The 27566-nt window shown below is 36.9% G+C and overlaps 1 protein-coding gene across 1 annotated transcript; it reads left to right on the forward strand.

Annotated features, from left to right (window-relative positions):
- Positions 1 to 5679: 5679 nt before the first annotated feature.
- On the forward strand, positions 5680 to 27270 carry LOC125233256 (ionotropic receptor 75a-like). Its single transcript, XM_048139195.1, has 15 exons — positions 5680 to 5818; positions 7178 to 7353; positions 8279 to 8456; positions 9385 to 9480; positions 10097 to 10176; positions 12296 to 12423; positions 12782 to 12839; positions 13106 to 13218; positions 13450 to 13658; positions 13729 to 13773; positions 22035 to 22219; positions 23061 to 23193; positions 25250 to 25412; positions 26273 to 26449; positions 26831 to 27270. The coding sequence occupies exons 1-15, from the start codon at positions 5680 to 5682 to the stop codon at positions 26901 to 26903; spliced, it is 1953 nt and encodes a 650-aa protein (XP_047995152.1). The 3' UTR covers positions 26904 to 27270.
- Positions 27271 to 27566: the final 296 nt, after the last annotated feature.

A 27566-nucleotide genomic window follows, 5' to 3' on the forward strand; every position in this document is an offset into this window, starting at 1 on the left:
ATAAACTCATATCCACCCTAGACTAGTCCGAAGCAACAATCTGAAGCGATGAATCAACGTTTTGTTAACTATGCTACGAGTGGCATTCGACCTTTAACAATTTTCTCTTGATTTTAACACTGATTTGATACACCATGGATTTTCCTTCATGGCTTAGGGTCTATTCTTGAGAACGGTCTCATTTTACTATGGATAATATTCTCGTGAGAGAACTTTTTAGGGTTCCGTAGTCAACTAGGAACCCTTATAGTTTCGCCATGTCTGTCTGTCCGTCCGTCCGTCCGTCCGTCCGTCCGTCCGTCCGTCCGTCCGTCCGTCCGCGGATAATCTCAGTAACCGTTAGCACTAGAAAGCTGAAATTTGGTACCAATATGTATATCAGTCACGCTAACAAAGTGCAAAAATAAAAAATGGAAAAAAATGTTTTATTAGGGTACCCCCCTACATGTAAAGTGGGGGCTGATATTTTTTTTCATTCCAACCCCAACGTGTGATATATTGTTGGATAGGTATTAAAAAATGAATAAGGGTTTACTAAGATCGTTTTTCGATAATATTATTACTTTCGGAAATAATCGCTCCTAAAAGAAAAAAAAGTGCGTCCCCCCCCTCTAACTTTTGAACCATATGTTTAAAAAATATGAAAAAAATCACAAAAGTAGAACTTTATAAATACTTTCTAGGAAAATTGTTTTGAACTTAATAGGTTCAGCAGTTTTTGAGAAAAATACGGAAAACTACGGAACCCTACACTGAGCGTGGCCCGACACGCTCTTGGCCGGTTTTTTTTTAGTTTTAATAGGTAGACGTTTGACCACGATCACACCTGATGGTAAGTGATGATGCGGTCTACGGTGGAGCACGCTTGCCTTTGAGATACCTGCTGATTGATTTAAAGACACCTGGATTGTACTCATGCGGAAACACAGACTCAGGCAGAGCATTCCACTCCTTGGTGGTTCGCAAAAGAAATGTTGAAGCGAAACGCTTAATGCGTATTTTCGGAATACTAACCGTGAAGCGATGCCGCATTGACGATTGTGGTGGTCCTTTGGTGAAATGGAGACGGAGGAACAAGGTTGTACACTAATGTACAGTTCCTCAGCGCACTCTCCGAAATGTATCCTGTAAAATACCGATAGGCTGGCAACCTGCCGACGATGCTCCAGGCTATGAAGTCGAAAATTCGTTAGCTCATTGTCATTGATGTCGTCGTCATTTCCCATACAAATGGGAGAACGTTCTCGGGAACGGCACATCTCTTTTCCCGTCTTCGCCCATGGTTTCCCTGGGTCACCGGAACTGCAATGTCAAATCAATATCATATAAAGATTTATTTTAAAGGTAAAATGACCCGTTAGTTTACCTGCAATAGTTCCTCAATGCCACTGTGGCATTCTTGAAAGCTGATATTTGGTTCATGATACAGACTACATACGTATTACAGCTATTTATATAGCTTTAACCAATATTCAAAGTAAAATATACAAACAAAATGTTTCTGAAAACTTTAGTCAGATATGCCATTAATTTGCAGTAATATCCGCGGGAAATAACATGCATGCTCCAGAAGTTATGAGCCACATTTCACAGAAGTTAAATGCGACCTTCCTGCAAAAAAGCCAATATGTATAATATTGCGTAGGTTTTTCCTCGTAGGTCAGATGTAACATCTTTTTGCTCCCTTCCACAAATGTTTGCATCTTGGCCCGTTTAATCAGGGAATGCAGGGTTCCCATAAACTTGGGGACCCTAAAAATGTGAAACATGCCCTACGCGTAGCGCGGTCGAGAAAGCTTTTGAGTAAGGCTGTGGCTAGGAACGCTAGAAAGTTGTTGAAGGGACTTATATATTCACCCGTCATTCACGAATCAGGCAGTCAAGAGGGCCTACTTGGAGAGACCGAATGGACGTCGTCCTGCCTGGTAACCCAAAATATTGTTGGGCGGTATAAGGTTGGGAGTAAGGTTGGGGGAGGTAGACCTCCGTGAGCTCGGCGTCGTCGTAAACTGGCGTGATACCGATCACGTGGCGTGGCGTGGCGTGGCGTGGCGTGGCGTGGCGTGGCGTGGCGTGGCGTGGCGTGGCGTGGCGTGGCGTGGCGTGGCGTGGCGTGGCGTGGCGTGGCGTGGCGTGGCGTGGCGTGGCGTGGCATGGTTAACGACCGGTCTGGCCTAGCTCATAGTAACCCTGCCTGCTAAGCCGCGTAAGCCGGTAAGGGCATTTATTTGAGTAATGAGCACAGATATTTGTTCCCTAATCATGGATGTTTTCTATATAATGTATATCGTTATCTGAGTACTCACAACACAAGCCTTCTTGAGCTTACCTCGGGACAGACAATCTGTGTGAGAATGTCCTATAACACCTATTTATTTATTTAATTTATCTAAACCGAGCAAAGTGGTATACAATAAAGAGCACGTCTTGGAGGCCAATTCAAACTAATTTTGGATTATCACCAGGGGCGGCTCACTCCGCGATTCTATCGCCGCGCTACAAGTACATGCTGGCGGCCGCGACTTCGCGGCCTAATCAGGGGTGGCGCGCATTCTCACAGAACGCACGTTCGCACTTTCTTTTGTTACTTTACGTCGCGAGTTTTTTTAAAGGTACATATGCGTTGTCCGCGTGTGGAATGGCTAATAATGCTTAGTTAAATAAATATCATGAATAAAATAAATACCATAGGACATTTTTACACAGATCTACTATTGATTAAGTCTCCCGGAAAGGTTCAATAAGGCTTGTGATGTTGGAACTTAAACAAAAATGTATAAATACTATATATATACCTAGAAAGTACCCAAAAGCTGAATATAATAGTATAAAATTTTATCTGAGTATTAATTCGTTTTAATCCATAGGCAACCCTATCACCGGACGCCGCGCACGTGCGGCTCGTTTCTTTGTAAGAATTTTGTAGGCATTTAAAAAGGCGGCATGTCGTGAAAATCAAAGCAGTGGGCCTTTTGTACTTGTACTATTATATATTTTGTGTTATCACACCAGCCAAGTAAGTATATAATCGGTTCACCGGTGGATTTATCCCTATCAGTTTTTCTCCTTCTTCCATCCTTGTTCCCGTCATTTGCCAAGCCAAGAGATTAGGGTATATCTTGGGTAAATTCTACTTAGCAGTTATAAACAAAATTAACTCTTACGAAACGTGTAAATGATAACTTACACTTGGCGCTTTAAGCCAAAGGGATTATAGCACCAAGTTTCACAACTAGGGGAGCCCGCATATTAGCATGACAATCCTGGCTCATCCTTGCGGTCAATAGACGGCAACAGAGTACAATTGTCTACAGGCAAATATTGTGTCTAGGGACCGATGACTATAAGTTGTAAGTAGGTTATTAGTAAAATTAAAGTTTATCAGCACGATGTATGGCGCGCAATAAAAGTTTGCAATATTTCAATGCGTCACTAACGCCATCTGTCGTAGTCTTGTGGCACGACGTTGGCAGACAGGCCATATCGCGCCCGCTTGCTCTCAGCCACAGCCTTATCGGCGACTATGCGCGGGCACGCCCGCGTACCTTCAGGGCACCTTTAATTAATTCTACTCCCACCAAAATGGAATGTCGGCTTCGTTAAACTTGTCAACATCAACTTTGAACCCATTTTCTAGAAGCTATACAAGGCCCCCGTAAGGAGTGTATTTAAGAGGAAAAATAATAAATGTTCTTGCGTCATCATCATCATCATCATTTCAGCCATTAATCGCCCACTGCTGAGCATAGGCCTCCCTTCGTGTACGCCACTTATCCCGGTCCTGGGCTTATCTCATCCAGAAGTGTCCCGCAGTTTTTCGAATGTCGTCTACCCAACGAGCCGAGCTTTTATCCTTACGTATACATCCTCTTCCTCTTTGCGTTATCCCGGCATTTGCCACGGCTCATCCTTACGTATACATATCTTACTAATAATAATAAGTGCGTGCTCTTCAATTTATTAGATTTAAAAAATATACTCCCTCGTCAGGGATTAAAGGTCACGTTTGCTGAATCTTCGACGTAATAACGTAAGCGACCACCCTGTTAGTGGGTTGAGCAAAGAGGATCGAGTATTATAGAGTTATTGTCGAAGTAAAATGTGTAATCACAGTGCATAGACTGCCATCTCTTGACACAGGCTTAAAACTTTTGAACCTCAGTTTTGACAATTTGGCTCATATGTGTTAAAATGTCAAATATTAATATTAGTGCCATCTAGCTGAGCGTATCCCAAAGGTGTAATGCCATCTAGGCCACAGTACCTTTTTCTGTATGGTACTGAGGTACGTTTTTTTCTTAGACTTTATCTGTTTATAAGGAGTTATATATGTCTTTGGGGTTGAGTAAAAATGTCATTGCAGTCATATCATTTCATTCGATAGGTCGGTCGTTTAGATTATTTGATGTATTAAAAATATTGTACTTACATACTTTATAGCTAAAATGTATTAAAATTCTCTTTTCTTCTTCTTCGTCGAAACGTCACCACTTCAATTAAAATTACGTCACATCAGGTTACCAAGCCAACAATATTTATATTTTATTAAAGAAAAGGGTACGGTAATAAAACCTGTAATCGTTTGTCAATATATTTAACTAAAACAAAATTACTAGGGCCAACTACAAACACATAAAATCGCAGCTATTAACATTGACATCAAAATTGCACTGTAACGTCTAATCTTGCAATTGTCTTGCAAACATTTGATTGTGACAACTCAATTGATATAATTTGCAATGAAATTATAAAATGATTCTAGGTATAGTCTGTAGAAAAAATGTCTGATATTTCCACAAATACTAATTTACACATCAAAGTCAGCAAACATGCGTAAGTTCACTAATTTAATTTTGAATAAGTATGTGTACTTGCTACATCTTCAGTATAAAAGTGGTTATCAAACAAAAAAAAAATTTTTGAAATCGGACCGCTGATCTCGGAGTAATCGGTGATACATTAAAGAAAACTAAATACCTCCCCGATATAAATTATGAATATAAAGCCACCTTCTTCTGGGTAAAGAAGTCGGTTGAAAACAATATCTGTTAGAAGCCAACCGTGAGTTTTATGTTACACGGTAGAAGGAAGTACTTAAGTTTTTAAAATTAAATGGCCTCAGTCCATTGGGACTATTTTGCCAGTGTCAAGGTAATATAAGCTAATTGTTATTGATTTTGGTACGGTAATTACGACAGTGTACGGTGAGTTGGCACTTGTAAATTGATAGCTAGATTTTACAAGAGCACGTGGACTACCGGCCGTTGATGATAAAAAAGAGGCTGCTAAACGCGTTTCGAGATTAATTCTTCATCAGTTTCTCACTACAACATTAGTTTACTGCATAATAAGCTATCGATATTACACTTTAAACAACATTAATGAGCAAAAGAAAAATAAATTATTCGCCACACAAAACCTCTAAGATGGCGTTCGGAAGCGGAAGTCCCAAGGAAGTACTTAGTATTTTTGTCAGGAAAATTTGGCCACTTTAACCGTCGGCACTTTGTCCGATTAAAACTTAACATTTAGAAGAAAAAAATAAAAAAATCACGTTCTATTTCTCCTAAAGCTTTTTAAACTAACTGTACTTTACTGCCATCAATAGACACAAATAATAAATACTAGTCCAAGTTTATAAGAGCGTCAACGTACTCCACCACTTGTATTTCAGCCAAGATGCTCCGTAAAAGTATTATCTTTTGTCTATTATCTTCAGTAGCAAGTTTTGAACATAACGTCATAGATTTTTCTTTAGACTTGTTGAAAGCTAGAGATGTGAAATCTATTTGTTTGCTCACTTGCGGGGATAGGAGTTGTAAGTCATTTAGAAGCTTATTTTCTTTTAACAGACTAGAGGTTTTAACATTTTTTTAAGGTTATTTTTTAGATTCAACCTAGCTCGAAACGAACCAAAGCTTGTACCTACCGGCGCTAAAGCGACGATAGCAATCATGACTCGGGAACATTTATATCTGTGTTCATCAGATAAATAAAGACTATTACCGGGATTAGAACCCACGATCATCGTCTTTGCATCCGTCCTACCGACATACAACCTACTCCGGTCGTAAAAAAATGTAAAATATATAACCATATGTGATGTTCGAATAATGAGTGAGGAGATAAATTTGACAAGTTTAGGTACAATATTTTCATAGCTTACTCTCTATGCATATTAATTTTCCAAGCATATTAGTGCACCCGCGGTAAGGCTACCGGTTTGTTTGTAGTCTCGTCGAGTGTGTGCGGAGCGTGCGTTTGCGGCCGAGACGTAGCCTCTTTCCGCCCAATGTCCATTAAGATGCACAACAGTTTCAATGGAATTTTAACTTTCATGTAAAAAAATAAAGTATCATTCCTATTGTCTCGGTTTGTATGGTGGGCGTTACGAGGGTGGCGAGGGTCGACAAATGGATTGCGCTTAAACTGGAACTTGTATGCAAACTACAGTTTGTTGTGGGATTCTCACTTAAGTTGTTAATGAGACGCAATATATTTGTGCCGGCTCTGTCTATAGCAAACTCTGATTTAAAATTGACCGGTCTGGCGTAGTCGGTAGTGACCCTGCCTGCTAAGCCTATGGTACTGGATTCGAATCCCGGTAAGGGCATTTATTTGTGTGATGAACACAGATATTTGTTCCTGAGTCACTGATGTTTTATATGTATAAAAGTATGCATTTATTTAGACATATACGTATGCCTAACACCCACGGTACAATTATTTATTTATAAAATAATACATAAACATATCATACAAAAACATATCAATTTTCTTTGATATATCCGATTCATATTAAATTAATACTAAATTTTAGCTAATACCTTTATTAATTGTCCACATACTGTTCTTTTTATAACTCGGTGCGTTCAATTATCAAGTATTAACGTAAAATATTAGCTAAATATGAATCGGATACATGAAAGGAAAATGATATGTTTCTTTAAAAAAATACTTATATACATTTTTTGTCACTGGCATATTCGATCCATGTACTTAGAGCTAATATTTGATAAATCTTGACCAAATCGCGCCGACGTGACCCTAATATTATGAGATTTCAGACCATAAATGCGTGTCCCGATAATTATATTTGTTCATATAACTGTGTGTATGTAACTAAACGCGACTGTACACAAACAAGATACCAAAAAAGTGTGTATATATTTTTCAGGGTATCTAAAATTTGCAATAAATGCCTCAAAAGTATCAATTGCTGTTTCTCATGTTGGAATTGATGATTCTCTGTCAGATCTAGATTCATTAGGTCTATGCCTAAACCCAGGATCTATTGACGTTGGCGTTTTAATTGATACTAAATGTCCACTCTACGAAGAAGTACTTATATATGTAAGTGTGGTTTGTATCGTAAATAATAATAGTCAAATTGAATTGGACGGAACCTGTTGCCAGACAGAGTCATGGCAGTTGGAGTACAATGTTGACAGAATGGTGGCCGCTTTCGGATGTAAAAGGTGCCTGACATCCGTTGGCTCGTTGGGTGGACGACAACAACTTTAAGCTAAAGAAAAAAAAACGAGTTCTAGATTTTAAGAGTTTTGAACGATTGGCAGTTATTTTCATTAAACTTATATTTGTGTCGCTTAACTTCAAACCTGGGTAAATCCATTCTGCTTTAAGGTTGAATATATAATTATAAAAAATATAATTATGTTCTGAAAGATAATCAACCTTATAGCAAAATGGATTTACCCAGTTTTGAAATTAAGCGACACATTTACGTTCTATGTGATTACCTTTTTGATTTTTGTCGAGCTCCCGATATTTCGACGCAGTTGCATGCATCATGATCACGGAAAACTCCAAAAAGGTAATCACGGTCTATATCTCGGTCAATATAACTCTAGTGCTATTCATATGTGTACTTTTTCATAACACTCTATTCCATTAATATTTCAAATCATCATATACCTGAGCATTTCTTTTTTTTTTTGCCAATAATTTTTTTTTTATTGTTTTAGGGAATTTTAGGTCAATTGTACTCAGAATCACGAGTACTTTCAATCTCACTGGGAGACAAAAAGTGTCCCAGAATTTCCATACATTTTTGTTACTTTCCTCTTTTGTTACCCCATACAACATGTACGGAAAATGGTAACAAAATAAGAAAAAATCGTATGGGACAATTTTTTTAACTACTAGGATTGAAAAGGCTAGTAATTCTGAGTAGAAATAGCATTTTTTTTTTTTCAAAAATATCACACTTCATAAAAGTGGCAAAAAAAAAGAAATGCTCACCTATGGTGTCTTTCAGGCATCTAAGAAACTGTTATTCAATGCATATCACAAATGGCTGGTAATAAATGTTGATACTTGGATGTCTAATGTATCAAACTCCGTTGAAATGAACGAAAACATGTCACGGTTTATTGGCACGTTCCAAAAATTGAATTTGAGCGTAGATGCCGACATCACACTGTCTCTACAGAAAGGTAATACCTACAGATGTAGAGCAAAAAGCTTTTTTCCTTCGTATTTTTAAACCCCGTCTTTTAAAAACGACGGGGTGTTATAAGTTTGACGTGTCTGTCTGTCTGTGTGTATGTCTGTCCATGGCATCGTAGCTCCCAAACGTATGAACCGATTTAGATTCAGTTTTTTTGTCTGAAAGCTGAGTTAGTCGGGAGTGTTCTTAGCCATGTTTCATGAAAATCGGTTTTCTATGTCGCGGTCGGGGGTTTTTTCGTTTAAATTTTAATTTTGTGGTTAGGTTATTACGGGAGCGTTCGTATTTGTCATGCTAGTTCAGACAGTGTCAGTACGTCTTGAACGGTTCTAAAATCCGTGGAGTCGACATATGAAAAATTTTCGAAGTCAAAGTCAAAGTCCAACAGTATGATGTCATATTAAATATAAATATTTATACATACTGTCACAACGTTACCTAGTTAATTTTAATCGAAGTAGTTAATATTAACTAATAATGTTATTTATTAGTAAATTTAATCATAATCCTATATAATAATACCAAAAAATTACTATTAAGATAAAATCAACTACGTTCGATTAAAATGAACTCAGTGACGATGTGACAGTGTGTATAAATTATATTTTTAATGTGACATCATACTGTTGGACTTTGACTTTGAAAATTTTTCATATGGCGACTCCACGGATTTTAGAACCACGGTATGCCATAAAAAGTCCTAAGCCTAATAATAATGGAAAAAAATGGATCAGTTATAATTGCCCCCCAGTCGAGATTTGCCCCGCTGTACCTTAACTGAAATAGCATGACACGTTCGTACGTTTCCGTAAGAGTACGAAGAAAGGAAAATATTTTCTCACATCTGTAAATTATGTTTACCTTCTGCTTCCATCAGAGACAGTTCGATCTTATGTTAGTTTTAAATTTTACAGGATCCGAAAATAATATTTATGAAGTGTATAATTTCGGCAAAATACGAGGTGGTGATGTCGTAGTAAAGAAAGTAGGAAATTGGAGAAACAAAACAGGTACTTATTTAATGACTTACTGTATATTAATATAAATAAATAAATAAAATATAAATGGGTTAAATTGTGGCGTAGGCGAGAGGCTGGCAACCTGACACTGCAATGCCACAGTTTCGCTTTCTTTCAACCCCTTATTTGCCAAGAGTGGCACTGAAGCTTTAGTAGTTTCATGTGCTCTGCCTACCCCTTTATGGGATACAGGTGTGACTGTATGTATGTATGTATGTATTAATATATGATATTTTTACATTTTACTTTCCTCATTTAAGAGAGTATTAACTTAATTCAATAGACTTAGTATCAGTTGCATCAACCACATTTGACAGACACATCATCGTCACGCAGCAGACGACTATGGAACTTGCCATAAAATAAAAAAATAAGGAATGCTTTAACGGTGACAGACGGTTTGATGCAACCGGCCCTTATTCTTGAACGAACTTTAAACTGATAGAGTGAGCCCGAGATAACTTGGAAAAGATTTTGACAACCTCGCTTCGTCAAACTCCGAGGTTACTTACTGTCAGTATCGTTGCCAAGTTATCTTGGCATGTCACTATCGGTTAGCACGCTGTTCACGTTTTTTGTATTTTTACAATATCTTCTCTTTTCTCAGATTTGATAAATAATTTGAATGCTTATAAGTACTACAGACGATGGGATTTTGAAAATTCGACCATAAATTATGTCGGTGTTGTAAGTACCTAAGCTTATAAACCGAGAATATTTATTTAGAGTAGATTATGTACCTATTTTATTTTATGATATGACGGTAATATAAAATGGATTCCATGTAGACATCATTACGTAGCAAAAGTGCTGTTCCATTCATCGCCATTCGGGCCCTCGTCCCAGTCATTTGGAGTCGGCGCAGAAACATTATCTTCCATACCTCTCTATCGCCCGTCATCTCATCATTCACTTGTTTCCGTTTCATATCATCTTCCACATAGTCCATCCACCTTTTCCTCAGTTTTCCTCTCCCGTTACTTCCTTTGACATTCATACCATCGCAGCACATGCCCATACCATTCTAGTAGAATCGCTCATACTTTTCTGTGCCATTCCATTAACTTATCCGCCATTAAAACGTAAAGTCCGTCTAGCCATGTTGTTATTCTTGTCATGTTTTTATTTTAAAATGCTTTTTTTGTTTCTTTTGTATGTTACCTTCCGTGATTTTTCTGACTTAATGGTCTCACCGGAAGACCAGCACTGGAAGTCGCCAGCAATATGCTAAGGTGAGGCCATTTCGTGGCACTTTATTACTATTTTATGTCAGTGTAATAGTACATTGTGCAACAAGGGGAGGAAGTTGAATATTACTAACGAGTTACACACAATGTTTTTCATCACACTCGCAATGTAAAAAATATGTAAATAGATGTAAAAAAGTTAAGTACGGTACAAGAAATTTCATTATTCCCTTGGGAGAACGATTTTTCTATAACTCACGCTCCGCCTGCGTGCAATAGCACATTTAAAGTGCGGGTGTGATGAAAAATTGTTTATTATCTGTGTGCTTTCGAATTAAAAATATTCTATTCTATTCTATTCCATATTATTCTATTTATATTATTCTATTCTATTCTATTCCATATTATTCTATTTATATTATTCTATTCTATTCTATTCCATTCCATTCCATTCCATTCCATTCCATTCCATTCCATTCCAGTCCATTCCATTCCATTCCATTCCATTCCATTCCATTCCATTCCATTCCATTCCATTCCATTCCATTCCATTCTATTCCATTCTATCCTATTCTATCCTATTCTATCCTATTCTATCCTATTCTATTCTATTCTATCCTATTCTATGCTTTTTTTTTGTTTAGGGGGGGAAAATGCGATCCGCATACCACTCGGGTGCGAGGGGGGACCCGAGCGGTTATGTGGGACTCCCGTATTGGCTAATGAGGCCACGGTATACCCACTAAAAACCCCCCCACATGCCACCTCGCCGCTTTGTTTGCGCTCACAACGGCGACCCCGCCGGCGGCAGCCGCCCACGTGCAGCTCCTACGCGAATGCCCAACGGCCCTTCACAATGAGTGCGCCAGATATCAGGGCGCACCTTCCTCCTCGGCCACTTATGGGTATAGTGACGGACCCCCTCGAGTCCGCCACAAAGAGGCCATGGGCGCCAGAAGAGTTCCGGCGCCCGGCAGTGGAAATGGTCCTTGGTTCCACCGCTAACCAAGTCGGCCGCAAAGGATAGGGAGAGCGGCGCACCGTAATACCGGCACTCCTCTTCCCTTGCGGCCCCACCAAGGTCGCAGGGGGTAGGGAGAGTGGCGCACCGCTATACCATCACGCCTCTCCCCCTGCGATCCCGCCTCGGCTACCGAGGGAGGGCACAGAGCGGCATCCCATACTGCCGGATCTTCCCTCCCACGGCAGTCCTCCCAAATGCGTCTCAAGTGGGCTTTACAAGCCCATTTGGAGCATCCTCCTCGGGCCAGCTCGCCCAGCAACAAGCCGGCCCTGGGTACCTCTTAGCTTCGCCGTGGGTGACCAGTCCACGGTTACTAAGCCCCCCCACCACGGCAAGGTGGGCACCCTCGGGGGGGGTCCTATCCTATTCTATCCTATCCTATTCTATTCTGTTCTGTTCTGTTCTGTTCTGTTCTGTTCTGTTCTGTTCTGTTCTGTTCTGTTCTGTTCTGTTCTGTTCTGTTCTGTTCTGTTCTGTTCTGTTCTGTTCTGTTCTATTCTATTCTATTCTATTCTATTCTATTCTATTCTATTCTATTCTATTCTATTCTATTCTATTCTATTCTATCCTATTATATTCTATTATCAATTTGCAGATGTCAACGCCGCCCAGAGAGTTTGACGTGAACATGCTTATAGAAGACGTCCCCGCGCCTGGCGTCGCGGTTGTGACTACAATAGGCACCAGGGTATTGGTAGAACTAGCGGAGCTACATAATATTAGGTGAGCTGATTGAATTTTAGTTCTATTAATTACTAGCTTTTGCCCGCAACTTCGCTCGCGTTAGAAAGAGACAAAAAGTAGTCTATGTCACTCTCCATCCCTTCAACTATCTCCACTTTAAAAGATCACGTCAATTTGTCGCTCCGTTTTCCCGTGAAAGACGGACAAACAAACATACACAAACACTTTCATATAAGTATAGATGTACCTGATTGAAATAAGGATTTCAATTCGTTTCGTGTTCCATTTTCGAAAACTTTACTTTCACTTCATATTGGACAGGAACAATCCTCATAAATAAAATAAATTTTGCAAAAATTATCACGAATTTATTTTATTAATTTAAACATGTTTACAGATATAACTATACGATCGTAGACAGATGGATCGGGAAATTCGAAAGAAACGCTACGCCGGTATATTATTTTCTTTTTTGAATAAACATCAAATCAATCTTTGCGATTCTGCAGTTTTAAATACTCGTAGGGTAAACTCGCGGTGAAACAACCAAAAATCGTCTTTCGGAATAGTGCTTATTCCGAATCCAATTAGGCGAGTTTACCCTACCTCGCATCATAATTAAATATATCATCTTAAATTGAGAAAGTTTTTGGTATATTTTATCGTTTATACAATAGTTAGATACATATTTCAGTTTTTTATTACAATCCTTTTTTTCAAGGCGGTTGCTACTTCGATATATTTCAAAGACCAAGACGTTACGCCAGTTCTACGCGTGACATCGGAGATTTTCAAAAGAGTGGGCATTGTATCGTCGCCTGTGTCATCTATTGAGTATGATATTTTGACTGTATAAATGGAGACGCCAACGCCGAAGTTGTTCAAACTTTAACCTCTTGGGGTGCAATGTCTTAGTACTAGTTCAAATAGAATAGAGTTGCTTTTGTTTTCATTCGTTCGATTTTCAAAACGAAAGAAATTCAACTTTCTTTTCTAACGCTATGGATTCAAATTTGATCGGCAATTTTGCTTGTGTGATGGGTGTTTAGAGGTTATTTTTTTTAGGACACGATACTACTACCGCATCCCCACCACCGGCCCTGGAAAGTTCGAGAACCAATTCCTACGGCCGCTGACCAACGGCGTGTGGGGTTGCGTTGTGGCTGTGATTTTCCTGTGCGCTCTGGTCTTGTTTCTGACGGCCAGAGCTGAACGAAGACCGGCTGCTCTTCAGTACGCTGTATTCTCTGTGGCAGCTACGTTTTGTCAGCAATGTATGTATAGTAAAGACTACGGGATTCAGTGATTTTTAAATTGTGTACTGATATCTGCCTTATTTTTTAGTTTTTGAGGATGGTGGTGTTGATGAATCAGGACGAGAATCATCTGGTAAGGGTTTTCATTATTTATTGGTGTTTATCTTGTAGGACATATCTTATTATTCTTAACTACCTTTCTCCACACAACGGGCTCAAATCCTCAAAACGACGAGGTCACTCCGAGAAGCCCGCGGAGACACTTAACCGCTCACATGCTTCCAGTAGCTAGAGCTACGAGCTTACACACCTCTGGCCCCGTAGCCGAATGACATTTCTGCGACGCGAAACGCCACCGAGACGCCGCAGAAATGTAGTCTGGCTCTGTCGCGCCAATACGCAAAAGCGATACGAAAGAGATATTATCGATAGCGTTTGTGCATTATTTAGCATTTTGGTTATATAATGAAACGTTTTTATTTTATGCTTGTTTGAGAGATCATATCAATTCAATTATGCGACAGAGTATGTTAAAGGGATATGCAGCCTTTTGTCCAAAATAATAATCAACGTTTTTACTTCAAGAGAGGTAACTAACTTCCAAGGAACAAATTAGCTTTACTCAAATGTCATATGACCTATAGTGACTACTAATATGACGAAATAACTAACTTCCAAAGAACAAATTAGCTTTACCCAAATGTCATATGACCTGAAGTGACTAATATGATAAAATAATTGTAAACATTTATTTGTATTACAATTCGGGCAATTCTCCATTTAAGCGATCCTAATTAAATTTGTTTTTGGGATAAATTTAAATATGTAATTCAATTGGCAAATATGGGACATAATAAAACTGCGTTGGTTATAAATCAATGACACCAATTATATATTTACTCGTTAGAGACACATCAAAATATACTCAACAAGGGAGTAAAATCATAAACATGGTTACTATTAAGTTACGTATAATGAAATAGTAAAATATGCTTATTTTTAATTACAATTTCATTAGTCAGTTTCATCAATTTATTCAGGTAGTTTTCATTAATTAATTTTCATAGTTAAAAACGGGTAATTATTATTAAATAATCAGACATAAACAGCGTTGTAGAGTTGTTTATAACGAAACACTAAAACATTAACTTTTTAATTACATCTTCATTAACCCATTTCATAAATTAATTCAGACAATTTTCATTGAATAAATTCAGGTATTTATTAAATAATCAGATTAAGTTACTTCAAATAATTTCATAAATTAATTCAGACAATTATTATTATTATTATTATGATATAATCAGATAAAGGTACTTATCTCTGTTCGTGGCGCTGGTAGAACTAAAAGTGACTGCTCGCCGACGAGCAGTCCCTTTTATAACCAGTCCAGGTAAACTTGCCAGACCGACCCGGTTTCTTTGTCTACCGACATTATTGCCATAAATTTAAATGTTTGAGAGAAACGTACCTTAACATGTTACAATTATTAAACATTATAATGGCAAATCCAACACGGCCATACTGACAAGTACTTCGATCTCGAAGTACAAAAGTATTTACATAGTTATACATCTTAATCTTACTCTTATACTAAGTAGCCACAAGCCTTGTCATGTAAGCCCCATCACCTGCTGCCCGTGAAGCCAGGCAAACATCAGACTTGTGACCGACCAGCATTTTTTTGTAGCTGTGGGCCCTGGCATGAAAGCTCCGTCACCTGTTGCGACATGACGTCGAGCAATCATCAGACACACAACCGACCAACAGTATTTTTGTAGCTATGGGCCCTGGCATGAAAGCTCCGTCACCTGTTGCGACATGACGTCGAGCAATCATCAGACACACAACCGACCAACAGTATTTTTGTAGCTGTGGGCCTTGGCATGAAAGCTCCGTCACCTGTTGCGACATGACGTCGAGCAATCATCAGACACACAACCGACCAACAGTATTTTTGTAGCTGTGGGCCCTGGCATGAAAGCTCCGTCACCTGTTGCGACATGACGTCGAGCAATCATCAGACACACAACCGACCAACAGTATTTTTGTAGCTGTGGGCCCTGGCATGAAAGCTCCGTCACCTGTTGCGACATGACGTCGAGCAATCATCAGACACACAACCGACCAACAGTATTTTTGTAGCTGTGGGCCCTGGCATGAAAGCTCCGTCACCTGTTGCGACATGACGTCGAGCAATCATCAGACACACAACCGACCAACAGTATTTTTGTAGCTATGTGCCCTGGCATGAAAGCTCCGTCACCTGCTGCACCATGACGTCAAGCAATCATCAGACACATAACCGACCAGCAGTATATATACAATTGACAACATTTCATATTTTTGAGTACTACTTTTTATTGTTTGGTTTGAAAGAACTCAATACTAAAAGATACACGTATTTTTTTATTTTTCCAAAAACTGCTATTTTAATGAGAAAGTCCCTTATTACTACTTCGAGTAGAAAGAGCTTGAGAAGACACAGCTTTATGACTTCACATGTGTTGATTCATACACTTAAGAAAACGACAAAATAATTTCCAAAAAAAAAGTTTTAACATTCAGCTTAAACAGTCCGGTATGTCTGACTGTCAAGTGTCACTGTCAAACTCAAGTGACTTCCTAACTGGAAGTTTCTTTTGTTATAGTGACAGCTCTAAATCAGCTATTGAGGTCACATCCCCATTAAACTATTTTTTAAGATTTTTTTGTTATCATAAAAATACGGGAAAAAAATTATATTAATATTATATCTCGAAATGGTTTTCAACTTAGGGACACTGAAAATTTTGAAACGTTGTCAATTATACATAGTATATAATATATATTACACATTTTATTACATATGTATATATCCAACACGGCTAATCCGGACTTAAAGCAATCGGCAAAAAAGCTACCTTTTTTTTTCAGTTATTTATTGTAACCTTAAATTAATGTAACAGTATAGCAAGTACACAATAAATATAGCCAGTTTTTTTTTGCGGAATGCTTTAAGATAATCAGCACTTAATATGGCCATTTATCATTTTGTATACTATTTTACATTTTCTTTACAGATATAGCATCATCGATAGGTATATCTTTCATCAAGTTTTATCACAAAATGTTTTTATCTTTGTACTGTACTGTAAAAAGATACAATATCCAATGGTGTTTCGGGTGTCCATGGGCGGCGGTGATCGCTTACCATCAGGCGACCTGTCTGCTCGTTTGCCTCCTATCCCATAAAAAAAAAAAAAAAAAAAAAATATCCTAGGACTTCAATTAATCGAGCTATATATTTATTTCTGATTACTTCACGATCAATCAACAAGTGTGAATATTATTATATCTTCCAAACAGCTCGGCCAGTCTGACCTAACGACATAATATTTTATGAAGGGCATGTCATGTAAGATGCAAATGCCATACAAACTGAAAACTCATCTTCCCTTATTTGTAGCTTATTACATGGTAAATAACGCTTTATCAGCAATAGTTTTCAGTAAATAGTATACCTAATATATTTATTAAACATTACAGTATCACATATTAACTATGTAATGAGCTATCTTGAGAAGTAAAGCATAAACGTGACGAATAATCAGGAAAAGAAGCATATAGAATCGCCCACTTATTTATACAGTTATATTTTGAAAATGGTCCCTTTTCCCAAAGAATCTTATTTGAATCTATTCACACTATTTTCCGTAGGTACTCTACTCAGCATGAAAGATGAATAAGTACCTACCTTTTTTTTTGCAGAATCTTGTTCTGTGAGATTTGTATTATTGTTCATAATTTAATTTATTAATCTTATTTTTTTTGCTTTCCTTTTTTTAATAATGACTTTCTTGTTGGGAGACCAAATTAATAATTGGTTTGTATAAACGAACCCGCTGATATGAAAACACTTTTTTTTTGTTAAATTTGACAGTCGCCAGGATCCCTATCAGGAACCACTCGGCAAATCACTTATTAAATTAGAAAAAAGGTTTTTTTTAACCGTTTTCATACATTATAAATTTGTCAATCATGTGAGAGACCCGTAGAAACAATAAAGTCAGTCTCAAGTAAATGACGACACATGTAACAATAAATAATGATAAGGAATTACAAAGGCAGCCTTTATTACTACGCTTACTGAGCCACTAAATTCATTCCCTGAATAACTCGATAACAGTAAGAGAAAAAACAATATTTTCTTACAGAAATTAATTGTAATTTACCTAAAGAACCGTTCCCTAATATTAACGGAAATCAATAAAAATTCTTTGTAGATAATAATCTACCCAAACTCGAAAACCAGGCAAGCACAGAGTAAACTCTCTTTATAAAGCAAGTTGCGTAAGCCTTTATTTGCACTAGGTCCATTTATTTATCTACGTATATATTAATATGTATGTAAGTTCATTTATTGTATCTATATATGTTTATTTTATAATAGAATCAACTTGTATTTAATCATTAAAATCTCATACTGGCTTTTTTAATGGCGCCCACCAGACTATCTCTGTTTTGCCCAATGGTTGACTGATAGAAAATGACTTAAGGCGTTAAGTTCGCCATTTGTACTTGTTATTGTTAATTTGTGCAATAAAGTTCAAATAAATAAATAAAACTTTATTCGTTTTTGAGCCTAAGATATGCGATAACAGACACACAAACGTGAAAGTAGAATTAAAATCTCAGACACTTTCTTAATCGTTACTTCTCAACGAAAAGAGAAGACAAAATTGTAAACATACTCGCAATGATGATAAATAGATTTATCATTTATCAGATCAGTAGTTTGTCCGAAGTAACAGCTACTTGGAAAAAGTTTTAATGTTAATTGAATTCAAACCAATAGGGATGTGTGTGTAACATTACTGTTGGGTACTAAAAGTAAATTTTATTGGTCCGCAATTGGTGAAATAATTTTGAAATACGTTAGTGCGGGATACAAACGTTTAAGCGTTTCTTAAAATAAGCACAGCATTTATAGTAGCAAGTTTTGAATCTATTTTTTTTTATTAATTAGGTAGGTAAAGAAAGTCTACCATATTTATTAAATAATTTGGTTTAAATTTAAATACCTCAAACTGTACCTACATGGTGGGCAGGAACAGGTTAAAATAAGCACAGCATTTCTAGCAGCAAGTTTTGTGTCTATTTTTTTTATGATGTACAACGTAAGTATGTAAATAAACTACTGTATTTAAATAAACCAATAACTTTCACTTTGAAGCCATGCCACTATCTGAAGAAAACACTAATATACTACTTTTAAATTTGACATTTTTGTAGGTAGGCAGGTTTAATTACTTACTAATTTGTTTGTTTTTGGTATAGTATAGTGAAATAAACAACGAAACCACCTAAAGTAAATCACATATCGATTGCCAATTTTTTTGTATCTCATTACAATGGCAATCCACTTAGGTCTCATTCTGGTCAAAGTGGAGAAAAATCATTATAAAATGTAAGCGAAAACAAATATTGGACAATTGAAAAGCGAGTATTAAAAAAAAATAAAAACGATTTTTGAAACGTACATATTTGCTTGAAAACATCGATCTTGAGTCACTTATTAGTATCAAATTTTTATTTATTAAGTGAAAACTGCCACTTTGCTAAATACATAAACAAAAAAAATATATCAGTGTTTTTAAAATTAGGGTTGTCTATTGTTTGCCCGACAGTCATTTAACATAATATTCATTTGCCCGAATCTAACTTGCCTGAATTTCATTTGCCCGAATGATTTGTTTACCATAAAAATCATATGACATACTCGTTGTTTATCCGAATATTACCTTCCATAATCATACAATGCCATACTATTTGTTAGCCATATTATTAAGTGCAATAATATGGTTTCATAGAATATTCAAACGCCATAAGAAATTATTGCCATATTAATTGTTGCCCATATTATTACCTAACCTAACCTACTTTCTGATAGCAGTTTTATTTTCCAGGGTTACGTATAATGAAATAGTAAAATATGCTTATTTTTAATTACAATTTCATTAGTCAGTTTCATCAATTTATTCAGGTAGTTTTCATTAATTAATTTTCATAGTTAAAAACGGGTAATTATTATTAAATAATCAGACATAAACAGCGTTGTAGAGGGCTACCTAATGATTCTCCGACAATTTTTTAGCCGATTATTGATTCGCCGACAACGATTCGCCGAATGCCATTTAGCCGAATAATCAAACTATCGCTGTCACTTTTGGTCGAATAACGTTACGTAGAATCTTGGTTCGCATAAAGTTCAGTTCGCTTCTGTGCAAATTATCCGAACTATTATTGGACATTTTTCATTTAGCAAAGTAATATTTTCGTTTAGGCCATGTTCAGTCGAATAACGTTTCACATTTTATACATTGTTAAAATATTTACGAATGAATGAATTATCGCTGTTGTAAAAAAATTACGCACTTAATAGACACGTTTTTTTATTAATCAAGTACTTCTTCTTTTAGTTGCGGTAATAATTTACATATACTGGCTACATTATATTCTTGAACAGAAAAGTGCTAATTTCCGAATGGGAGAACTATAGTTATTTGTTTTACAAGGGTGCAAAGTTGTTGTTTAACCGCAGATGCCAAAATTGATACCCGAACAAGCGAAAGATTCCAATATTGAACCGCGAGCGTAGCAAGTGGTTCAAGAAGTTGAATCTTGAGCGTTGCGAGGGTTTCAAGGCACGAAGGTTAAAGAAACTTTGCCACCGAGTGAAACACAAAATTTTTCACCACACACACACACACATCAAACTAAATCAAATCCATCAATTTATTCAATATTTATTATTCAAAATCATCATTTCTAGGTAAAATCTACCAGCCAGCTTAAGACATCAAGTTAAAATTTGTATGAAATTACTTTGCTCTCTTGTGGCTACAATACAATTTTGCTATCTGTTTTCAAATAGCAAAGAGAGCCTTTACCAGTTGGTGTGGTGAAAAAAAAAATTAAAGTAAAAATTTGGTGAGCTGTAAACAATAATACGTAATTTACTCAAATTAATCCTTAGAAATGAACATGAGGATTAATATAAATAAGTAGTTGAATTAAATTTGACTTCCTCTTATAAATGATCTAACAATTAGATTTTTGAATCCGCAGAATAGTTTGTACGCAAGTTCCAGCCAACTCACAAAAAAAAAAAACAAATGATCACTCGACCTATTGTGTTTCGACCAATTTTTTGTCGGCCAATTTTTACAACTACTAAATGAGTAATCGACGAAAAGTAAATCGGCGTATCAAATTTCTGCTTACCGACTCCGTTTACGAACGAATATTATGCGAAATGAGAATCTTCCAACCGTTATTCGGACAAAACAGACGTCGGCGAATCGTTGTCGGCGTAACGAAAATCGGCGTATTTTATTTCGGAATATCAATCGGGCACCGTTGTAGAGTTGTTTATAACGAAACACTAAAACATTAACTTTTTAATTACATCTTCATTAACCCATTTCATAAATTAATTCAGACAATTTTCATTGAATAAATTCAGGTATTTATTAAATAATCAGATTAAGTTACTTCAAATAATTTCATAAATTAATTCAGACAATTATTATTATTATTATTATTATTATGATATAATCAGATAAAGGTACTTATCTCTGTTCGTGGCGCTGGTAGAACTAAAAGTGACTGCTCGCCGACGAGCAGTCCCTTTTATAACCAGTCCAGGTAAACTTGCCAGACCGACCCGGTTTCTTTGTCTACCGACATTATTGCCATAAATTTAAATGTTTGAGAGAAACGTACCTTAACATGTTACAATTATTAAACATTATAATGGCAAATCCAACACATTCGGCTACGCACACTGAATTTCTTGCAGTAGCTGTGGCTACATAGCGGAGTATAGAAATGTTTGATGAATTTTATGTCGAAGCAATTTAGAGCGTTTCTTATGAAAAACCAAATCACGTGAGTACCTAGTTAGGATCCTGCGCTTCTGGGCGGAGTTAGTGCGTTTTCACATTATCCGATCCGATATCGGATGTAGGAAGGATTTCATAGGCAAAAGTCAAATATCAAAGATATCGGTCCTACATCCGATATCGGATCAGATAATGTGAAAACACACAGGTTGGCTAGACCCCTAGCCGGCAACCACAGCACGCACAACGGCCTCTCTTTCGACACTTACGCCGTGGCTTGCGTGGGCGACGGTCGCACGATGGTCGCGCGACGGCGATGCGACGCATACGAAATCAAACCTTATCGATATGGAAGTATGAGACGCGACGGCGACGGTCGCGCGACCGTCGCCCACGCAAGACACGGCGTAAGTTCGGAAACCAGAGCCCATAACCATAGCTTTCTTGAGCTTCCTGTGGAACACAGTAAATTAATGTAAGAATGTCCGTTACTTGATTGTACCAACAGCTCGACAGCTTACAGTCCTAGTGACAGGGACATCCTGCGTCCTCATTTACAACTACTACACAAGCAGCGTTGTCAGTTGGCTGCTGAATGGACCACCTCCTTCCATCAACTCCCTGCAGGAACTTCTTGAGAGCCCACTGTGTCTGATATATGAGGATATAGGGTACACGCGTTCGTGGTTACAGGTAACTTTAGATTTGAAAACTACAAACTGTTTATTCACAGAAATGGCACAGTATAATAAAGAGTACTTTCGTACAGTTTGGCCACTCTCGCTCCCCGCTGAAACTCCCCTCTCGGTTACCTCACAGTTACCGCCTGTCAAACAGGCGAACAGTCAAACTGTCACATTTCACTCATGCAAGCATTCACCTATACGAGCTTACACTGTGTGCTAGGAACGCGCCTCTTTCATATATTTGTTCGCCAGCGTCCGAGTGGAAATGGCGTGAAATTTTTTGAAAGAGAAAAGTCACAGAACGGAAAGAACAAGGCCCCATGGCTCATACATTCCTCGACTTTTCTGTTTCCGAATAGACTATACTAATTTGTCAAATCATAGCACGATGGTTTCATCGTCTACCGAACCAGTAAAAGGTACCATCATGGATAAAAAATTATTTAAGTATAATGAAAGAAAAATTTTCAGTACAGATGGTGTTTTTTACGCGCTAGTGCGAGAAGTGGTTCATTGTAAATGTCAGGTCGAAACTTCGGAGGGTCATCTGTACTGAAAAACGTCGTACGATACACGTGTGAAAAAGAAATTCGTAACTCCTGTCGATTTAAAACACTCCCTTCGAACTTTTTTTTACGCACTTGTATCGTAGGGTAAACTCGCCTCATTCGGCGACACGCCTAATTCGGTGATACAACCAAAAATCGTTTTTCGGAATAGTGCTTCAAAGCTTGTATCACCGAATTAGGCATGTCATCGAATGAGGCGAGTTTACCCTAATGTACTATTTTAGTGCATTTTAAATTTTAATAAACATAGTGTTAGGTATTTCAATTTTTTTATTTCAGAATCCAACATATTACTACAATAAAAAGAATGCCGAAGTGGAGGACAAATTGAAGTTTAAAGTATTTAGGAAAAAGAAGGGAGAACCCTTACTAGTACCTTTGGAGAAAGGCATCGAAATGGTGAAAGCAGGAGGTAAAATGTCCACTGGACACTGGTACGCTTGTTCAGTGGACACATATGGCAATGTAGTTGATATTGTTGATAATGTAAAACTTGGAAATTCTGATTATGGTGCTCCCACACCCTGTCACACCATGTTATATTAACATTTATAACAGCCCCGTGTGGGAGCATCATTAGTTCAAATTACCCTTCCAGTCGAGATTATGCGTGGATCTTATACCACTTCATTATGTATCTGTGGACACCGTTATTACTTACATGCTCAGCTAGGTTTTTTTTATGTACCTATTTATCTAAATTTCAAAATAAAATAAATCTGATCGTATGAGGCATTTAAGACGATACAGCGGTCAATTCTCCATACAAACGCTCTCGACTATTTCCTTCCTGGTTTTTAAAGATAGAGAAAAAATTTTTTCAACACAGATTATTTTTATTTTTATCTGTGTCGGACCGTTTTGATTTTTTTGATATTCTTATTTTTAAAGACGCTAGAGCCCATTAAAAATTTCCAAAAACGGCCTTATTGATTATGGCGCAAAAAAGGTGTGGTATTCAAAATTGGAAACAATTAACCAAAAAAAGTAAAGGGTCCGACACAGATTATTTTATTGTTATGTAGATTCTCAAATTTCGTTACGATTGATTAAGTTTTGAAGGACGAAACAGTCGAGAGCGGAACCTCGATTTTAAAGATTTTTACGCAATCTCTTTTAACTGAGTTGTTCTGAATGGATAGTATTTTTTTAATACAGTTGCTCAAAAAGTGCCCGTTTTTTGGCTGTTTAGCGTGCGAGAAGTTGTATTTTGCGAACTAGTGCGTAAAAAGTATACGTTCCATTTTACGACTACTTACAGAGCTGTTTTAATATTAGTCTAGTTAACTAAGACGGAATAAAACTATAAACATACTATTAAGTGATATTTAAAACATAATATATTTAAAACATTATTAATATTTCATATTTTATTTTTTGTTTTTAGTCATACTAAACATAATTTATAAAATGGTTTATACTTTGAAAAACCGGTCATAATGAGTCGTTTAAACAAAACATGATTAGAACGAAACGCGTCTTCTACTGTCAAAGTAGAGGCGTCTACCATGATTTAACTTAATGCACGTTCAAAAACCTCCATATGTTACGCAATTTGTAAAATGTACTTAGGTACCTATATTATATTAAACAATCGTCCCAAATCGTAAATGTTTATGTTTTATGCACACAATGAAATTAATAAATTGTGTTGGATGAATAGCAAAATCGTAAATATACACGCAAGTTTAAAGCTTCAAAGATACGCCTTTGAATTGTCAAAACATGCGTCAGTGTCGATGCGAAAATTGATAGTTCAGATTGTTTATCAATCTTCAATCGTTTTATTTCGTTGTAGTCGTGTTTTTTCGCAACTGTATTAAAAAACGTCGTTCGTCACACGTGCGAGAATGTCATTCTTCTCGCACTAATAACGAAATGTACCTACTATTTCGATAAATCTAGTTAATAAATAACACTAGTATATCTAAAATTCCCAAATTGAAAGGGGGCTCCTTTCCATTTTTGCATTTTCGCTCCTGTAGCGTCTTAAAGTAAAAAACATAAGGTTTGATTTAAATGAAATTCATGTTCGATCGAGTTGTTTCGAGCTGCAAGGCAAACTTTGAGCAAATTGCGCAAAGTTTAAATCGAAGTATTGGGTGGGTGTTTTGTTTTGAATAAAATGCTTTGTAACCAACGAAGTAAGATAAACATTTGTAACCAATGACTGGCCGAATAACAAAGTTTACTAACTTACCAGGTACTTAACTTAAGGTACCAGAGTTGCATTTAAAAAGCTATTACGGGAATTGAATAGTGTAGTAAATAGTAAAAAATAACCCTACATTAATTTTCATATATATGATAACCATAAAAATCATTACAACCTGGCATGGAAAGTAGCATGACATCATAGCATTTATAAAGCCTAAAATTGTTATATGAACAACCACACAAAACCTATGGAAGCAAAAGTCGAAATTAATACCTCTCTCTCTGAAATTCTGAATATGTCTTTTTTGCAGGCTACGCATATCACACGGAAGTATACAACGCGAATATGTTAATATCTCGCAATTTCAACCAGGAGGAACTTTGTGAGCTAGGCTCCCTCCAATCTATGGAAAAGACAGATCTTTATATGGCTATACCCAAGGACAGCCCTTATAAAGAGTTTTTTAACTGGAAGTAAGTCTGTAAAAAATAGTACATTTCCCCAGTACCTACCGACAGTAATTATACACGGTGGAATAAAAAGGACCGTCCAAACTTTGCATAGTGACTTTTCAAACAATGCTAAAACCGCAACTAATAATTTTTAAGAAAAAAAACCGCTGTCTTTGGGGTTCTGGTGAAAGCTACTTGCGAATGTTGGATTACGTAGAAATGTGCAGGTATTTTAAAACTGCAGCAGCAGAAGCATTAAAACTTCAATTACATACCTCATACCGTAAAGGTTTGAGGAGTTTCCTCATTTCCTCATGAATCCGATTATAAAAATTCGAATCTTGACAAAATTTGACTTGAAAACTCAATATTCTTAACAAACATAACTAAATTAATGTCACTGTTCTGAACTTAAATGCATGCTATTCTTATAAAAATACCAAAGTCACTATAAGTATGCCGTTCAGATTTAAGGAGTTCCGTTCTGATCTTCATCAGCAGTTCCACTGCACCAAATATCACTGTTCTGGACGTAAGTGCATGCTGTTCTTACAAAAATACCAAAGTCACTATAAGTGTGCCGTTCAGATTTATTTTATTATTATATTATACCGCTCATTTCTAAGAAAACACCAATTTATTTTTTCGCGATTTCAACATTAGTGCCATAATAAAAGTTGTTCATTATGATCTCAAAAGTCTTTATCCACTCATTTGCTTTTGCTAGTTCTAAGTTAAATACCAGCTGTCACCTTTATTTGAGAATAGAGTCCATTGAAAATTTTAGAGCAATGCAAAGTTTCAACGGTCCTCTTTATTTCACCCTGTTGTGACCGTTAGTCTAAAGTTTACTTCGGTCAAATTATTTCCTTTGATTTCAGTATCTTGCGTTTGTTTGAAACGGGAGTGGTTTCCCACATTCAGCGGCAGGCACAAAGTCCTGAGATATCCTGCGAAGGCAGTTCTCCCAGAGCCTTGGCACTTGGTGGTGCCGCCCCTGCATTCCTGCTTCTAGCTTTTGGATACCTTCTGGCGGTTATCATTGTTCTAATCGAAAGGTAAGTTTTGCTTCTTACATGATAAAAAAGATAAGATAAAAGACATTTATTCATGACGCTCACAAACACGTACGTACATGTACACACAAGAATAGGACAAAAAACAGAGAATGATGATATTGATGACTAAAGATGACTTTTGTTAGACCGAGGTTGTGTATCCGTGGCTATATTTTCTATCACCAGTGACCTGACCGGTGTAGTGGTAGTGTTCCATTCGATACCAAACGAAAGCCGTCTAACGTGAGTCATCTTTTAATTTGACACGACTGAAAGAAGTTCCTACTAACTTTAATTTATTCATGAGTTAGTTTTGCATTTTTCTTCTGCTAAATATCTCTATTAAAAAACACGTAATAACGTATTTTGTATTTTTTCCAGACTTGTCGCAAGGAACGAGTTAAAGTTAATAAAAAATATTAAGAATCGTATGATACACGGATACAATTACTGAAGAACTAAATAAATACATAAGGTACAGCGGAACAATTTCGACTGGGGAGCAAATACGACTTATCCATTTTTTCCATGATTGCATTATCAATTAGAGTGTCCACTGGTTATAAAAAAATTAGCAAAATTTAATAACATAGAATTTTAAGACCTGAATACGTGCATTATATTATTAGGATTCTTAGTCGTTAATAGAACCGGAACCACTTATTTTGTATTAAGTTAATTGGAACACCCCGTAGGTACATGGCACGCATGTTCAGTGGATACATGCGGAACGGTTCACTATTATCTGGCAGAAACTTTTTACGCATATATTTGATTCGTGTAATAGTTCTTGGCAGAAGTCAAGTTTGGCAGAAACACCTTACGCAGAATATGCTTTGGCGCAAATCATTTCGCAGATTTTTGTAATACCGAATCGTCTGTTGTCATAATGTTGATGAGCATAATAGTCTTCTAGTCGAATAATACATTTGCATATAATATTTGTGCATAATTTTTAGGCGGCATAAAGTTGTAATTTGCTATTTGACAGCGAGTTGGATGTGTTGGGGATGCAAGATACCTAACACTCCTCCTCGCTTCGCTCGTCGTCGTACCTAACGGTGACTCTGGGGCAGTTTTTCTTTTCTGATAGCGAGTAATAATTCTGCTAATGTAA

This window comes from Leguminivora glycinivorella, chromosome 14, assembly GCF_023078275.1.
Source record: "Leguminivora glycinivorella isolate SPB_JAAS2020 chromosome 14, LegGlyc_1.1, whole genome shotgun sequence".
NCBI classification, from domain to species: Eukaryota; Metazoa; Arthropoda; class Insecta; order Lepidoptera; family Tortricidae; genus Leguminivora; species Leguminivora glycinivorella.

What these genes read in the sequence shown, in the direction of transcription:
- LOC125233256 (XM_048139195.1), top strand. Translation starts at nt 5,680, where the DNA reads ATGCTCCGTAAAAGTATTATCTTTTGTCTATTATCTTCAGTAGCAAGT. An exon ending in ACGAAGAAGTACTTATATAT is followed by an intron (nt 7,354 to 8,278) that starts GTAAGTGTGGTT and finishes GGTGTCTTTCAG; the next exon opens with GCATCTAAGAAACTGTTATT. An exon ending in ATCATTGTTCTAATCGAAAG is followed by an intron (nt 26,450 to 26,830) that starts GTAAGTTTTGCT and finishes TATTTTTTCCAG; the next exon opens with ACTTGTCGCAAGGAACGAGT.